The sequence below is a fragment of the Lutra lutra genome, chromosome 6 (genome assembly GCF_902655055.1).
Source record: "Lutra lutra chromosome 6, mLutLut1.2, whole genome shotgun sequence".
Classification (NCBI taxonomy): Eukaryota; Metazoa; Chordata; class Mammalia; order Carnivora; family Mustelidae; genus Lutra; species Lutra lutra.
Window position 1 is genome coordinate 148,414,311 of NC_062283.1, and position 17,657 is coordinate 148,431,967.

Consider the following 17,657-nt stretch of genomic DNA (forward strand, 5'->3'; position numbering starts at 1 on the left):
TCTCCCACTCCCTCTGCTGTGTTCCCTTTCTCTCTGTCTCTCTCTGTCAAACAAATAAAATCTTTAAAAAAAAAAAAAAATCCATGCACTAGATTAAGTTGAATTAAAATAAAATTTGCCCAACTGTCCTCAATATAAAATATAAACTTTTTTCGTATAAAATACTGACATCACGGGGGTACATGGGTGCCTCAGATGGTTAGGTGTCTGCCTTCAACTCAGGTCATGACCTCCAGGTCCTGGAATCACCACCCATGTCTGGTTCCCAGCTCAGAGGAGAGTCTGCTTCTCCCTCTCCCCCTGCTTGTGTTCTCTCTGTCTCTGTATCTTTCTCAAATAAATTAAAAAAAAAAAAAATCTTTAAAAAGAATACTGACATCATGGATTTTGAAAATTTCTTGTACTTGACTTTCTGATTCAGTTTAAGAGTTGTGTTTATAGTGGATTATATGTAATAGTCACCTAAAAAATCTCAAGAAGATTTATAAAAGTTTATATGAAAAATGTATTTAGAAGAAAAAATGTCTTAATTTAATGACTCTCAAAAGTCATTCACCAAAAGTCTAGAAAGGTAAGAAAAATTGGACATCATTAGGTTTTAGCATCGCTGCAAAGACAGTGTCAGTTAATCACTAAGATGATTCTCCCAGTGAGTAGAGTGTTCTACATTTTAACATTAATTTCCTAAAAAAGGACTTAAGACTTTATGAGTGCATACAAACTTACGGATTTTAAAAATCCACTTCTCATGTTTCTGGACAGGTCACTTTTGACTTCAGATGTACTCATTGCAATCAAAAGTGTTTTGTAAGTGGCACTCATCAGGAATAATCCCCAAATAGGCTCACCAAATTTCACGTACACAATCTAGAGCAAGTCTCTGTCATTAAAAAAAAAAAAAAAAAAAGCAACGGTTTCTAATCATACTGTGCAGTTCCACTAACTTCAAAAGATTACCGCTAGGAAGAAAAAAATTTTTTGGTTTAATAACCCCAGAAGGGAGAAACTTTGCTAATCTTACACATCACAGTGTTTAAAAACAATAAACCATTTCCAAAGCTTTAACCACAAAAATGCACCTAGGTTGGGTGCCTGGGTGGCTCAGTGGGTTAAGCCGCTGCCTTCGGATCAGGTCATGATCTCAGGGTCCTGGGATCGAGTCCCGCATCGGGCTCTCTGCTCAGCAGGGAGCCTGCTTCCCTCTCTCTCTCTGCCTGCCTCTCTGTCTACTTGTGATCTCTCTCTGTCAAATAAATAAATAAAAATCTTTAAAAAAAAAATGCACCTAGGTCATTTTGTGTTAGGTAACAATAATAATTCATTATGCGAATATTTAATCCTTGCTATTTACTCTTCATTCTTTCATCTCAGACTTACAATGAGAGATTTAAAAGGAAAAATGTCAGGGAGCAAGACGTTCAAATCCCTTAGCAGGAACTTCCTTTGATCCTAATCATTACTGCAGGCACCTTCCACCAGAGTTTAATGCTTCGCTAGGGTTTCCCCGGAAAGAGACCTGCAGACGGTGAGTTCCAGTCTGTTCCTAACCGGAAGGCAGCTTCCCAGGCGCCCCGAGGGACCTGCAGACGGAACCCCCAAGTCTGGCTCAGCGCCGCGCTCGCTGTGGGAACGCGCGACCCAGCCTTCACCTTGGGAGGCGCAGGGGCGCGCACCACGGTCCCTGGAGAAGTTGTCTCCAGTGGGAAGCCTGCCAAACCACGAGCGGGGTGGGGGCTTGGAACACACACTTTTACTCCTGGCCCACGGCGGGCACTGCGAGGCCCACGGCGGGCACGAGGAAGCCCGCAGCGCGGGCTTGGGACGGGCGAGCACGACCGCCCTGACACTGACAGTTGACACCGGCGGACACCCTGGGGGTCCCTGTCCGCCGAGGCCCGGCGGGGCGGCGCAGAGACGCTGTACCTGGCAGGCACTCACGTACCTATCATGGTCACTGGGCAGGTGGAGGCTGCTGGGCATGGAGTGACCTACGCGGGAACGGCACCCGCATGTGGCGCCCACCAGCGTGGCTCCGAGGTTAAATCTTCCAGCGCTCGCCTCTCCTAAGGCCGGCTGTCGGCATGCGCACGCGCGGACGACGCGCAGCCAGAGGCCTTCTGGGAGTCGTAGTTTTACCGCGTAGTTTCTCGTCACCCCGCCCGCCGGCCGCCGCCCACCGCTCGCGGCCCGCCTTCCGCAGGCCGCCTTCCGCCGCCATTCCGGATTCAGGCCCAGAAAACGCACGTCACCGGGGGACTGGGCCATTCGGCCGCAGTGTTGACGCGTCGCTTAGCAACCAGGAGGCTCACCTTTGGAAGCTTGTTGCCGCTCTCGCCGCGGTCCTTCCCTCTTCCCGCCCCTCCCCGCCCTCAATTCCCTGCACCTAGGAGCTGCCAAACATCTGGATCAACCTGGGCACTGCGAGGGGTTGAATTTCTACCAGTAACGCGCCTTTTTACATTTTTTCCCGAACTCCTCCTCACATCCGTAAAACCCACTGATTCTTTTACTACACGTTTTATGAGAACAAGACATTTCCTAGGAAGATGGTGGCAGAAAAAGAGACCCTGAGCTTAAACAAATGCCCAGACAAGATGCCGAAGAGGACCAAGCTGCTGGCACAACAGCCGCTCCCGGTGCACCAGCCTCACTCCCTGGTTTCTGAGGGCTTCACAGTCAAAGCCATGATGAAAAACTCGGTCGTAAGTGATCTTCCTGCCTTGAATGCACTCGCTCCGAGTCAGGGGACGCCAGGTGATAGATGCTGGCCGGTCCTGTGATGGATTCCGAATCTGTGTCCTGGGTGGTCTTTGGCAAAAATGGCAATTCCCCCGCAGACGGCGCCCAGCAGAGAGTGGAGGTCCCCGCTAGGTTGTTGGAAAGGATCTATCCCATCTATAAGCACCTTCCCAATAACTCATGATTTCTAGACCACCCCGAATTACTCTTAAACTATCGACACGAAAATACAAAAGAGCCTCTTACTGATTCCTAGGGGAGCCCCCCTCAGCAAAGGGCCTTCTAGAAGGCAAGTTCTTAGAAATCATAAACTCTTACAGAATTTGACATGTGCTGATGCACACCTGGAAGCATGAACTGATTAAATCACCTACAATAAAAAATCTCATCAATTCAACCTAAGAAATTTTAGACTATCCCTGTATTTACTCTTAACAACCCTCTTTCTTACAATATAACTTCAGCCTGTTAGAGCTAGGCAATTTCATATGAAGTCTATTTCCAGACCTTTTAAATGATAATTTTTTTAAAAAATTGAAGATTCAGTTCAAGTATTTCTATTACTATAATTCGTATTTCATTTCTATTATTTGCAGTAGTAGAATTAAAATATTCTCAATACTATTGGGGGGGAAGGTTTAAAATGCACACAAGTGATTTAGCTACATGCATGATAGGTTTAAAAAAAAACTTTAATATTTGTTAAACAGTTTTAAATTTGATATGCTAAACCAGGTTTTACCTCTGACTGACTAAGCCAGCCCCTGTCTCTGGGAATGAGATATTAATAATAAATGCAGCTTTCAAATTTGTACAATTTACACTCTGGGAGCATCTGACTTATTGTATAGTAGCTCGTTATGTTAAATGAATAGTGTTGCTTTCCAGTATCACATTATTTCTTTTACATAAATGTTGCAAGTCTAATATATACCTTATTCCTAAGCCCCATCCTTTACCTACATGAATGAAACAGATAACTTCTAGATCCCTAGGTCAGATTGCCATACTGCTACACAAAATGATATTTGGATTATTGGAATGTGTGTCAGTTGGCTTACAATAGTGAAAATTTGTGGAAATAGACTAAAACTCTGGCTTGTTGTAGTTGCAGTCCTTTTGCATGGTTTTCACATAAATTGGTGGTCATGGGGGTCAAGATGACTCACTTATCAGCAATATAAAATACTATAACCATTCAAGCTAATTATTTGTTTTTTCTTCGACACAGTATTTCTAATTATAATCTTGGTCATTTTTTCAGTGTTATATTTGTTCACAGACATGTAGAAAATTTGTCAGATTCTCTCTTTACTAAATTTATATTTTTAACCATGTTTATTTTCTAACATAGCCTTATACCTAAAGTCATAGTTCCTGCAAAATTAAGTATTCCACTATTACCAAACGAAGTAAATATGCTTACAAAACTAAAATAACAAAAAACATTGTGAAGCAGCCTTCTTTATAAACAACTTATTTGAGTTAAATATCTCCTTATATTTGTATTTTTAGGGAAAATCTCTTAGTGTAATAGCTGTATTTCCAGGAAAACCCTCAAAACAGGATGTGTCAATCTTTCACTTCATTTAGTGGGAAATTACAATTTATAGATGAAAGCATTATCTGCTCATTCATTCATTCAATCAGCAACCCCTTATCCCTCTCCCACTCCCTCTCTCTCTCTCTCCTTGAACTTGCTGGCCATAGGCACAGATGTGAAGATTTGGGATCAGCTAATCAAAGTCCCTGTCCTTTGTCCTCCGAGGAGAATGACCATACAATAATAAAGTCTTGATAATAGAAAGATACTGTTTATACAAAAGGGCTTCAGTGGTGTAGGAAATAAAACATTTCCTTTTTATATTCAATATTTACATTTCATTTCTGTCTTCAGCAGCATAAACCTTTTGGCATTAAAAAGTCAGAGTAGCTCTATTTCTTTCTTAAGGTTAATTTCTATTCAGAAAACAATGTGCCAGTCTCCAGCTTTTCTAAATTACAACCTCTGTCCCAAAGCTGACACCTAAGTCATTTTTCCAGTGTTGGGGCTCACCTTCAGTTGCCTTTCAAACACTTGCTAATTAAGCAAGTCACCACCCAGTGCTCTTCCACAAAAGACAAACACAGCTAAACCCTAAAGAGTTCTGTGGGCACTCTGGGTGTTTGAGAATGCTTTAGTAACATAAGTAAATACACTTGATCGTAAACAGATTTGATCAGATGGGCTGTACAAACAGATCCCTATTTAAACAGTGATAATCTGTGTATAGGAATAAAAAATATTTCTAAAGTAATAATGAACATAAGTGGCCAGTTTTTAAGACTCACTATCAGATTTTTCTCTTCCATTACTTCCTTGAAATTGTTGCATTCTGTATGAAAACAAGCAAGGAGAAAGTTACTGAAATCAAAGACTAATAATCAAATTCATATTGTTATATTTGCCTAAGAAGACTGATAGGACATACAAAATTTGAAAATTTCATAGTCCAATTTCCTTTTAAAGGCCTTGTTTCATGGTATGTTAGAACCTATAACCAGAAACCAGTAGCTCAGTGTTTCATTGGTTTAATCTCAACTGACAGTAGGTGCTTTCTGTGCTAATACACTTTGTCATAAAGCAAGTTAAGATTCAGACCCAGAGTTATAATGATACAGAAGTTGACTTCAACTGAAGCTTAATAGCTTTCCTTTTCTATAAACTATAAGTGTTTTATGTTCAAAGCTTAGGGGAATGGAAGAAATAATTATTTAATACTACCTTACTTATAGAGAGATGTTTATACTTACCAATCATACATTCATTCAACACATAGTGGTTATGGTCAATATTTATAAATTATGTATTAAGATATCAATTTGGCTGCTTTAAGAGAGTCCAAATAACCATCGTTTAACTAAGAAGGAAGTTGTTTCTGTTATATGTAAGTTCAAGTTTGTTGAGCACTACTTGTGTATTCTTGCTTTATATCCTGTAGGATGATGCCATGGGTCAAGGTGGTATTACCACCACCCGGGTCAAATCCCTACCCCCAGAAAGAAGGAAAGAAAAAGCAGAGAGCTTCCTTTTAGAGGAAAGACCCAGACACTCTACCCCACTTCCATTCACATCCCAGTGGCCAGAATTTGGTCATTAGCCTATATTTTCCCTTTTTATAAAAACTTAAGAAAAATTGACCCTTGACACAACTCCCAGGCCCCCATACCTATTTCATCAGGAAAAGGGCTATGAAAATTTTATAGGTGCAAAAGGGCATAATCTCTAACACCTACTTCAGGCATGGGGAGAGAAAAACGAGTCAGGATCGGGCTACAAGAAGAGGCAGGAAGAAATGGAGGACCAGCGGCTTTGTTTGGAATGCGTGTCCTAAAATTTGCGCTTGTCACTCAAGCTCAAATCCATTGCCAAAACTTGGTCTTATGACCGCATCCTGTTGTAAGAGAGGCCGGGAAATGGAGTCTCTGGCTAGTAGCTCACGTCCAGCTAAAAACTTGAGGCATTTTATCAGTGTAATAAACAGGAAAAGGGAAATCGGGGGATAATTAGAAATGTCCGCCACCAGTGCTAAAGATTCTATATTGCTAGTGAGAAGGAAACAGACGAGTAAAATAATTAGAGTTCGTGTAAATCCACATCTGTGGTAAGGCTTGCAGATGTTTGCTTAGTATAGTGGACGTACTAATGATGAGGGACCAAGTGATAATAAGCGGACTGAGATCCTTGTCACCTGTCCGGAGTTTTACGATGCCATCCAAACTGGTCTCTAGCTTCCTTCCACCGTTGGTCGTTTATTTCATCTATCAGTATTACTACATTCATCTTTCCAGTACAAAGTTCCCTTCTCATCACTGGTACCTCCACAGGACAGCAGGGTCTTCTGTGATGCAATCCTATGCCAAGGTTTTAATTTCATCTCCCCCTATGCTCATTTCCTTCTGCCAGATTAAATCTGTAACTCTTCATGGTTGTGATTCACTTATATTGTTCCCTTTGCTTGAATGCCCTCCTCCCTACATCTGCGCACCCTCGTTCATTCAGACATCATGCACAAGTATCTCCTGATCACTGACTGTGCCAAGCACTGTTTTAGGTGCTGGGAGTTTAGAAATCAGGAAGCAGTAGAACCCATGCTGTGAAGGAGCTCAGGTTTTGTGGCTAGCTAAAACACCCACTGCTTCAAGAAGACGGCCCTAATTCTCCCTCTTTGCCAACCCGGATGGAAGGCTATCATTTGCTCATTGTTTTCTACTGTGTGTGATAGTTTGACTCGTGTTTTACCTCCTATAAATTCCCTGTGAGGGGAGAACACACGACTAACCAATTTTTTCATCCTAAGCAGCACCTAACAGTGTACTAAGTATCTGATGAATGACGGTAAGCAAATCTACCCTTTCTTCCTGTTTCATCTGCTCCCTCTTTCTTGTTGCTATCATAGTCATTTGTCTTTAGTCTGGGTTTTTGTTTGTTTGTTTGTTTGTTTTTAACCGCTCTCCCCTAATTAAGGGGCTCAGGAGATCCCTTTAAAACTCAGCCAGATCAAGGTATTCCTTATCTCAAACCCTTCAATGGCTCTTCATCTCAGAGCGAAAGTTAAAGTTCTCATCCTCCTGTAAGGTCCTAAGTGGTATTTCAGTGTTTTCGTCCTCACTCATTCTGTTCCATCCACAGTGGTTTCCTTACTGTCCTTGAATACACCAGTTGCCCAGCTGGCTCAGTGCCTTTGCCCTTTCTGTAACCTCTAGTGGAAATACATTTCCCCCTTACATACCACCATCTCCTGTTCCTTTAGTTTTTGGTCGAAAATTAACGTTGCATTGAAGGCTTCCCTGACTACTTGAAATTTCAACCTCTTATTAATCTCTTCCATCCCTGCTCTGGCACACTCATCTTCTTTGCATCTTATGTTTTTGCGTAAATACTGACCACCTGCTAATATTGATTTAGTTTATCCTACATCGTCTTCCGCTACAGAGTAAGATCCTTGAGGGCAGGGAATTATTGCTATTTTACTCACTGCTGCATCTCTGTCCCTAAATTCCTGGCACATAAGAGGTGCTGGGTTTTTTTGTTTGTTTGTTTGCTTTGTCAAATAGATTAATGAATGACCACCTTTTAATCTATAATGGACAATCATCTTTGAATTAGCAGCTTTAAGAAAATGCTAATGGCATTATATAAATAAAGGAATTAGAATAATTTATAAATGTTTTATGCCATATTTTAACTACCTTATTATATAAGTTATCTATGTTCATTATAAAATGTTAAAGTAGTAAGGTTTAGAAAAGCTTTCTCCTATCTAAAAATTTTAGTTTTTTTCCCCCCAAAATCCTCTTAAAATTTTAATGTTCTATTTTAAAGCTTTGCTTTTTCCTGATTCATTTTTGTTTAGGAAGTGGGATAGATAGTTTGGTTGTTGTTATTTTTTTTTTCCCCAGATGACCAGAGGGTTCTTACATGACCCTTTACATATAGTTAAACTAAATTATATAAAATATCTTCCTATTTAATGTGAATGACCTGGCAATGGTATATGTATATTAAATATAGTAGCTTTTTTTTAAAGGAGAGAGAATTTTTTTCTAAGATTTTATTTATTTATTTGACAGAGATCACAAGTAGGCAGAGAGGCAGGTGGGGGTTGGGAGGGAAGCAGGCTCCCCACTGAGCAGAGAGCCCCATGTGGGGCTTGATCCCAGGACTCTGGGATCATGATCTGAGCCGAAGGCAGAGGCTTTAACTCACTGAGCCACCCAGGTGCCTCTATAGTAGCTTTTTATATGTTTTGATATATGATACTCATTTTTATTCCATCTGAATTTCCAGCCTGTGTTATGAGGAGACAAGGCAGATTTTTTTTTTCCCCACTTAGCATATAAATCTCAGACAACTTAATTTTTTTGTTGTGGTGGTTTCAGGACACTTACTAAATGGTAGAACAAGGAATGGAACTTAGATTTCCAGGTATTTCTGACTGGGACCAGTCCACTATTGCTCACTTGTTTTTTAGACTTTAGTTGATACGTCATATGCCAACATAAATGTATCATTTGAATATCAAACCAATGACATTGGTCCAGCACCCAGATCGTGAAACATAATTAACACAGAACTCCCTCAGCCCTTTTCCAATCACTGCCCAAATGTACCCCCAAGTTCAATCTTCTGACAACAGATTTGCATCCATGGAATCCTAAAATCCGTAACTGTATTGTGTCTGGCCATTAAATTTGTGTGACTCACCCACATTATTGCATATGATTACAGACCCTCCATACTCATTCCTATAGACACTTTTGGGTGTCTATAGAACATTATGTATCTGTTCTTCCACTAATGAGTTTTTGTGTGACCTCTAGGTTAGGATTGTCACAAATAGTGTTACTAGGAAAATTCTAATACATTTTTTTGGAGAAAATATGTATAAATGTCCCAGAACATACTCCTGGGAATTTCCGAGCCCTGGGGTATATATATGTTTGCTTCAGTGACTACATCAAAATCATTTTCCAAATTTATTTTTCATATTTAAACTCTTGCTAGCTCTACCTGACAATACTGTTTACTCTATCTTCTAGTTGTTGTTCTCTTTATTTTGCATTTTAGGTATCCTGGTGGGTGTATAATATTATCTCATCGTGAATTTAATCCTAATTTTCATTATGACTAATGAAGCTTAAAACTTTTAAAAATATATTTATTGGTCATTTGATTATCCTCTTCTGTGAGGTATCTTTTCACGACCTTTGGGTGTTTTCCTCATAACTTCATTTGGCTTATAAGCCATTTATTAAATGTATATGTTCCAAATATAGTTTCCCACTCTCAATTTCCTACCCATCCTCTTTTTTTTTTTTGAGAGAGTGTGATGAGCGGCCTGGGGTGGAAAGGGGAGAGAGGGTTGGGCAGAGGGAGCGAGAGAGTTCCTCCCTCTGGTAACCAGTAGTATGTTTCCTATATCTAGGAGTCTCTTTCTATTTTGCTCTTTCATTTGTTTTGTTTTGATTCAGTATTTAAGTCAAATTATACAATATTTGTTGTTATAAATTATTTCACTTAGTATAATACCCTGTGGGTCCATCCTTGTTGCAAATGGCAAGATTTCATTATCTTTCATAGCTGAGTAATATTACAATTATATATCTCTCTCAAATCTCTTATCTATTCATCTATTGACAAGCACAGGTTGTTTCCATATCATGGCTATTGCTATTGTAAATAACACTACAATGAACATACAGGTATATATATCTCTTGAAATTATTTTTCATTTTATTTGGATAAATACCTAGAAATGGAATTGCTGGATCACATGGTAGTTCTAAGTTTTTAAAAAATCCCCATGCTGTTTTCCATAGTGGCTGTACGAACTTACTTTCCCACCAACAGTGTATGAGGGTTTCCTTTTCTCCATATCTTCCCCAGCACTTTTTGTCTTTTTGATAATAACTAATCTGACAGGTGTGAAGTGATTATTTTATTCTGGTTTTAACTTGCATTTCCCTGATGATTAATACACTGAGCACAGAACATTGAACATCTCTTCATGTTCCTTTTGGCTATCCGTATGTCTTCTTTGGAAACATGTCCATTCACGTCCTCTACCCATTTTTTTAGTTGGGTTTTTGTTATTGTTGTTGTTGCTATTAAGTTGTATAAGTTCTTTGTATATTTTGGCTACTAACCCTCTTTATATCACATATGATTTACAGATATTTTCTCCTAGTCATGGGTTGCCTTTTCATTTTGTTCATGGTTTTGTTTGCTGCATAAAAGCTTTTTAGTTTAATGCAATTGCATTTGCTTATTTCAGCTTTTGTGCCCATACCTGAGAAGACTGGCCCAAAAATATTGCTAAGACCTATGTCAAAAAGCTTATTCCGGTGCTTTCTTCTAGTTATTTTATTATTTTAAGCCTTACATTTGTTTGTTTTTGTACATGGCATAAGACAATGGTCCAGTTTCACTTTTTTGCATACTAGTCCAGTTTTCCCAGCACCATTTATAGAAAATACTGTATTTTCTCCATTGGATTATCCTTGCCTTCGTTCTCATAGATCATTTGGCTATATGTGCGTATGTGTCTATTTCTAGGCCTTCATTCTATTCCATTGATCTCCATGTGTATTTTTGTGCCAGTAGCATACTGTTTTGATTACTACAGCTTTGTAGTATTGTTTGAAATCAGAGAGAATGATGCCTCCTGCTTTATTCTTCTTTCTCAAGATTGCTTTGGCTATTTGAGCTGTGTTGTGGTTTCATACAAATTTTTGGATTCTTTGTTCTAATTTTATGAAAAATACCACTGTATTTTGTTGGGGATGGCACTGAATCTCATAGATTGTTTTGGGTAGTGTGGGCATTTTTTTTTAATTAATTTTTTATTTTTTCAGCATAACAGTATTCATTATTTTTGCACCACACCCAGTGCTCCATGCAATCCGTGCCCTCTACAATACCCACCACCTGGTGCCCCCAACCCTCCCCCCCCCCACCTCTTCAAAATTCTCAGATCGTTTTCAGAGTCCATAGTCTCTCATGGTTCACCTCCCCTTCCAATTTCCCTCAACTCCCTTCTCCTCTCCATCTCCCCTTGTCCTCCATGCTATTTGTTATGCTCCACAATAAGTGAAACCATATGATAATTGACTCTCTCTGCTTGACTTATTTCACTCAGCATAATCTCTTCCAGTCCCGTCCATGTTGCTACAAACTTGGGTATTCATCCTTTCTTTTTTCTTTTTCTTTTTTTTTTTACAGCTTTATAAACATATATTTTTATCCCAGGGGTACAGGTCTGTGAATCGCCAGGTTTACACCCTTCACAGCACTCACCAGAGCACATACCCTCCCCAATATCCATAACCCCACCCCCCTCTCCCAACCCCCTCCCCCCATCAACCCTCAGTTTGTTTTGTGAGATTAAGAGTCACTTATAGTTTGTCTCCCTCCCAATCCCATCTTGTTTCATTTACTCTTCTCCTACCCCCTCAATAGTGTGGGCATTTTAACAGTATTCTTCCAATTTATGAGCATGGTATGTCATTTCATTTATTTGTGTCATCAGTTTTTTTTTTATCAACGTCTTATATATATTTTTTTTCAGATTTTATTTTTTTGAGAGAAAGACCCATAGCAAGAGAGAGCAGAGCAGGAGGGAGGAGCAGAGAGAGAAGCAGTCTCCCCAGTCTCCCCACTGAGCAGGGAGCCCCACATAGGGCTTAATCCCAGGACCCCACTAGGATCATGACTTGAGGCAAAGGCAGATGCTTAACCAACTGAGCCACCCAGGCACCCTAGTGCCTTACAGTTTTCAGAGAACAAGTCTTTCATCTTTTGGTTAAATTTATTCCTAGATATTTTATTCTTTTTTAATGCAACTGTAGGTGGAACTGTTAATTTGTTTTTGATGGCTCATTATTAGCATATAAAAACATGACCAATTTCTGTTAATTTTGTATCTTGAGATTTATGAGTTCATTTATTAGTTCTAATAATTTTTTGGTGGAGTTTTTGTGGTTTTCTATATAGTAGATCATCTGCAGTTTCTTTTTCTTATCAATTCAGATGTCTTTTATTTCTTTTTCTTGCCTAATTGCTCTGGCTAGGACTTCCAAAACTATTTTGAATAAAATGGTAAAATAAAGTGTCATCTTTGTCTTGTTTGTGGTCTTCAAGGAAAGGCTTTCAGCTCTTCACCATTGAATATGTTAGCTGTGGGTTTGTCATACATATGGCCTCTATTATGCTGAGCTACATTCCTTATATACTTACTTTGTTGAGAATTTTTATCATATGTGGACGTTGAATTCTGTCAAATTGTTTTTCTGCACCTATGAGGTGATAACATAATTTTTGTTTTAGTTTTATTAATGTGGTGTTTCATGCTGACTGATTTCTGGCTGTTGAAGCATCCATGCACTATTGGAATAAATCTCACTAGGTTGTGGCGTGTGATCCTTTTAATACATTATTTAATTCAGTTTGCCAATATTTTGTTGAGGATTTTTGCATCTATATTCATCAAAGATATTGGCTTAAGATTTTCTCTTTTTGTGGTGTGTTTTTCTGGTTTTGTCATCAGGGTAATTCTGGCTTTGTAAAATGAGTTTGGAAGCATTCTTCTTTCTTTCATTTTTTTAATGATTGAAAAGGATAACTACAAACTCTTTTAAACGATCGATAGAATTCACCTGTGAAGCTGTCTGGTCCTAGACTCTTGTGTTTTGAGAATTTTTAAATTAATGATTAAATTGTATTATTTGTAATCAGTCTGTTAAGATTTTCTGTTTCTTCATGATTCAGTCTTAGAAGATTGTGTTGTTTCTAGAAATTTATGTCTTCTGGATGTTGCAATTTGTTGGTGCATAATTATTTATAGTAATCTCTAATGATTCTTTGTATTTCTGTGGTAATCAATTACAACTTCTCTTTGGGTTTGGCTAGCAAACCCTGAGATGGCCGACTAAAAGATTATTCCAGACACCTAAGTAGGAGAAAGAAGAGGGCCTGGGGCCAGGTGTACTGGTGGTGATAGGCCTCAAATCAAGTTTACCTCCACTTTTGTTATGCATGTTATTGTTACCTCAAAGAATCAGGATTAGAAAGGAATGTAGAGATTCAATATCTAGGGCAGTGACATTTACAGGCATTGTGTGATTAGAACTACTTGTGTTCATGACCTGCAGGCAGGGAGTAGGTGACCATTAAGGATTTATATCTAACCTAAGTTAAGCATCTGTCCCCTGGGGGATAGCTTTGGGCCACAATGAGGATCTGGCTGTTTTCAGCCAGAAAATTTAAAAGGAGGCCCAGTTTTCTGGTCACTCCTTTGCTTCTCAACTAACCTCTTCCAAGGAGGGTTGTGTTTGTTGCTAGCCAGGCATTGTGAATTCCCACATTCCCCCCTTTCTTATTCTTTGCAGGTTGGAGGTCTTGCTGCAGTTGTGCCAGGTACAAATCTCGAGCTTCTCCTGTTTGGGGAAAGCGCTGTTATTCCGACTTTGCAAGCTAAAAAAGAAGCAATAGAAAAATGAGTAAAATAATGGACAGTCGGATGAGTCCCATCTGGTGTTAGAAAACCAGTTTTTGGGGTTTAACCATTGTAGATTTGACAAGAAAATACCCTAGGTTTTTGGTTATGCTCATGTTCATTAATGGTGGTGAGAGAAGATAAAATCTGTTCTTTAAGTTGTGAATGTCTAAGGTTAAATTGTCATGAAGGGATCCTTGAAGATGCTTCTTAATTCTTCCCCTGATCATGTTGAGTACCGTACCAGTATAAAGGGCCTTATGGGCCTTATGGGCCTTATGCGCCCAGTCACAATTAAGATCCTGGCAAAAAGCCAGGGCCTCCTGTTTCTTTCCCAAGTAGTCTATTGCTACTTCCATCATTGGAGTCTCTCTGACAATTTTTTTTTAAAGATTTTATTTATTATATTTGACAGAGAGAGATGGCAAGAGAGGGATCACAAGCAGGGGAAGTGGTAGAGGGAGAAGCAGGTTTGCCCGCTGAAGCAGGGAGTCTTATGTGGGGATGAATCCCAGGACCCCAGGACCATGACCTGAGTGGAAGGCAGCCGCTTAAAAGACTGAGTCACCCAGGTGCCCCTCCCTAACAATTTTTGATTGATCGTCTGTTGTAATTGGAATTCTCAGGTTACATTATATGCAATTTGATCAATATGTTGGGTGGTTTGGCGTGTATGGGTGAGAGTAGCTATGGCAACACTAGTGGTTGTCAAAATGGAGTTAGCTGCTACAATGAGCAGGCCTGGAAACCTGCAGCACCTTTTTGATTCATTAAGTGCCTGATGAAGAATGCTGAGAATGCTGATTTAGATTACTCCCAAGGCCTAGTAGGTGGACAGGGATAAAGGAAAGAGGCTGTCTTCTTAAAACAAAGATGTGAGTAGCTTTTTGGTAAGTAAAGTTGTAATTACTTAGGCTGCATAATGTGCTGCATAATGTGCTTTCCTCCTTTGGAGGTCTTGATAAAGTAGCGTCTAACCTCTGTAGATAGGGATATATTGGCTCCAAATAAGAAAATATAATGGTGTGGTATACAGAGTTGAATATAATCAGTAGAGTTCTTATGAAAAATCATGTTGTAACTACCTGAGGAATTGTAGTGTTCTCAATGCCACACAGAGAGAGGGGGGAAATATATGTCCTAGCCTCCAGAGAGGGACATTTGAATGGGGACAGTTATGGCCTCCTTCACACCAAATTATAGGAGAGGCTGCTCTGCCCATCCAGTCTCCATTGCTAGCTGGATGGATTTTAATCTCTGTCTCATTAGTTATTAGACATCCTCTTGGACTCCAGTCTGTAATAGTATTATTATCTAGATTAAGGGTATTGGGTTAAGAGTTCAACATGTCTCCCAAGTTACCCTCTCTGAAGATATGGTCCATTTAGTACTTTTCTCAAAGATGAAAAGAGAGGAGTGGCTTCTATTATGGGTCTGATTGCCAGTGCCAGATAATGCCAATGGAGATAACTCTTAATTGAGTGTTTTTGTTGGTGCCTTTAGGCACAAAATGTAACCAAATTTCAGAGGAGACAGTAATGCAAAGAGGATCATACAGAAAAGTGCAGACGGGAAGAATTGTGGCATGTAAATTTACATTATATGGTATGGAAGCCCAGAAGGAGCCGCTAAGCTGGGGTTGGGAAAAGGGGAAGGAGGTTTCTCCTACCCAATTAGAGTTATTGTTGAGCACGAAAAAGGCACATCAGCTCATTAAGGGTTTCCAGAAGGGCGGGTTAAGCATATATGCCCAGTAGTTAGTGGCCATAGCTCCTGGAATGAAAGAGTATGATATACCCATCATGACAAAAATTGCACTTAAAACTGAGAGCATGGCAGGAACATGTTTTCAGGTGTGGGGCCTTATCCTGTGGGACTTCTTCAGGTATCTAAGTAGTTTTCTTCAGGTCTCTGTAGGTCATTCCTGTTGCTTGTTGTGCTCTCTGTAGCGGGTGGTTTCTGGGGTTGGGGTTCGCTTAACTTAAGCTGATTCATCTGTGGGATTGGCTTTGGGCTGTGACAAGCCATGATATGGCTTGAAGTTCTGTGCCAGGAGCCAAGGTGGTCCTTCCCGTGAGGAGACACAAGCATATCCTCTTCCCCAAGTGATGAGCTCATGGGGGCCTTGCCATAGACTTGAGTTAGGGTCTTCCCATAAGACTAAGAGTTGTAGTCCTGGATATTCTCATGTGAAATGTTTTAATGCTGGGGTTAAAAATTGGTCATTCAAGGGGCATCTGGGTGGCTCAATGGTTAAGCCTCTGCCTTCAGCTCGGGTCATGATCTCGGGGTCCTGGGATCGAGTCCCACATCGGGCTCTCTGCTCAGCAGGGAGTCTGTTCCTCCTCTCTCTCTGCCTGCCTCTCTGCCTACTTGTGATCTCTCTCTGTCAAATAAATTAAAAAAAAAATCTTTAAAAAAAAATTGGTCATTCAAATTAAGAAGGTTTAGAGTTAAGAGTGCCTTATATAATCGTGAGGAGGGGGTCTGGATTACTTAGACCTATATTCCCCCTCTTTTGTTTATTTAACATGTGTTTAAGGGTGGGGTGTGCACGTTCAATAACAGCTTGTCCTTGTGGGTTATGAGGGATGGCTGTACAATGCATGATTTCCCCAAAAATGTAATTTTTTTTTTTTTTACAGCTGGTTGGTCACATCTGAGTTTACACATGTCTCTCTCAAATATGACATTTTAGTCAAAGCCTTGGTAAAATAACCAGTGTTTTCAATGGTGTCCTGTTATAAGGAGAACAGATTGTTACTGAACTTATGTAAATGACTAGGATTGCCATGGAAGAAATACTGAGAGACCTTTGAATTTTGGAGGGTTTAGGTAGAGAGAAAAGTTGAATGCTTTAATTTGTTTTATTTTTCTGTATATCACTGATGTCTTAAGAAAAAGTCTCTTTAGTCTGGAAGAGCAAATAGAGGACCAGCAATGTTTTAAATAAGAGTCACAAAAAACTATAATTATTTTTTCCAATTCACTTTGTCCCATGATACTGTTCTTGTTTAGTTTGAATGCAGCTTTAGTTAGTTCTGGAAATTCCTACCCATTTTCGTTTTAATCGTAAAGATACCAAATACCTGCATTTGCCCTTAAGTCCCTTACACAAATTTCCTTGAAGATGGGACAATAACTATAAATGACAAAAATTCAGACTGGACATAGTTAAAGATCTGATGAGATGAGAGTTTATAATAGCAGTAATCAAAATATCAAGCAATGATCTTATATTAAAACTTTAAGAATTGCATATAACCTCTAGAATAGTTACAGCATTTACCCAAATGTAACCTAAGGCTTATCATTTGTTTAACAATGTTTCCAGAGTAACTTAACATACCAAATAAAAAGGCCTGATGAATTAAAGAGGATTCATTTACAATTTAAATCTTGGGAAATTTGTTAAAAACAAAACAAACCAAAACCAAAACAAACAAACAAAAAAAAACCCCAGAAAGTTTAAGCATCTGCCTAAATAGGATTAGGGATCCTTAAAGACCTGATAAAAACAAAGCATAGAAACTAGTTTTTTGAGCAGACAAAAGAGAAAAAGAATCCTTTGCTTACAGTTTTTTATCAAGAACAGACCAACAATTCAAGAAAACTTTGACCTTTTAAGAAGAAAGTAAGCAGACTTTTAATCTTGTATCAGTGTACTTGAAAATCTATTCATTTTAATCTTAGTCGGTCTTAACCATACCTAAAATTCCTTTCTAAAGATTTCCCTCCAGACCTCTTACAGCTTTCTTTTGCATTCAGATTTTGACTCAAGTCATTTTTCCCAACCAACCACTTTATTTAGGACAAAATTACCTTCTCTTACCTTCAACAAAAATGCATTCCCGTTCTTTATATCTTCCTTACATATCTTCT

The 17,657-nt window shown here is 39.3% G+C and overlaps 2 protein-coding genes across 11 annotated transcripts in view; one reads left to right on the forward strand and one right to left on the reverse strand.

Moving 5' to 3' along the window:
* Nucleotides 1-2,064, reverse strand: part of PRKN (parkin RBR E3 ubiquitin protein ligase) — a 1,375,032-nt gene extending 1,372,968 nt beyond the window's left edge. For all 5 annotated transcript variants that reach the window (XR_007128111.1, XM_047733473.1, XM_047733472.1 and 2 more), the window contains exon 1: nt 1,943-2,064. Coding sequence is in view for 4 of the 5 variants with exons in the window: in XM_047733473.1 (XP_047589429.1) it covers nt 1,943-1,949 (7 nt within the window). In the remaining variant the exon portion in view is untranslated. The remainder of the gene's footprint in view (nt 1-1,942) is intronic.
* Nucleotides 2,065-2,546: 482 nt separating this feature from the next.
* Nucleotides 2,547-17,657, forward strand: part of PACRG (parkin coregulated) — a 568,744-nt gene continuing 553,633 nt past the window's right edge. For all 6 annotated transcript variants that reach the window (XM_047733484.1, XM_047733481.1, XM_047733478.1 and 3 more), the window contains exon 1: nt 2,547-2,702. In XM_047733484.1, the coding sequence (XP_047589440.1) occupies nt 2,547-2,702 (156 nt within the window). The remainder of the gene's footprint in view (nt 2,703-17,657) is intronic.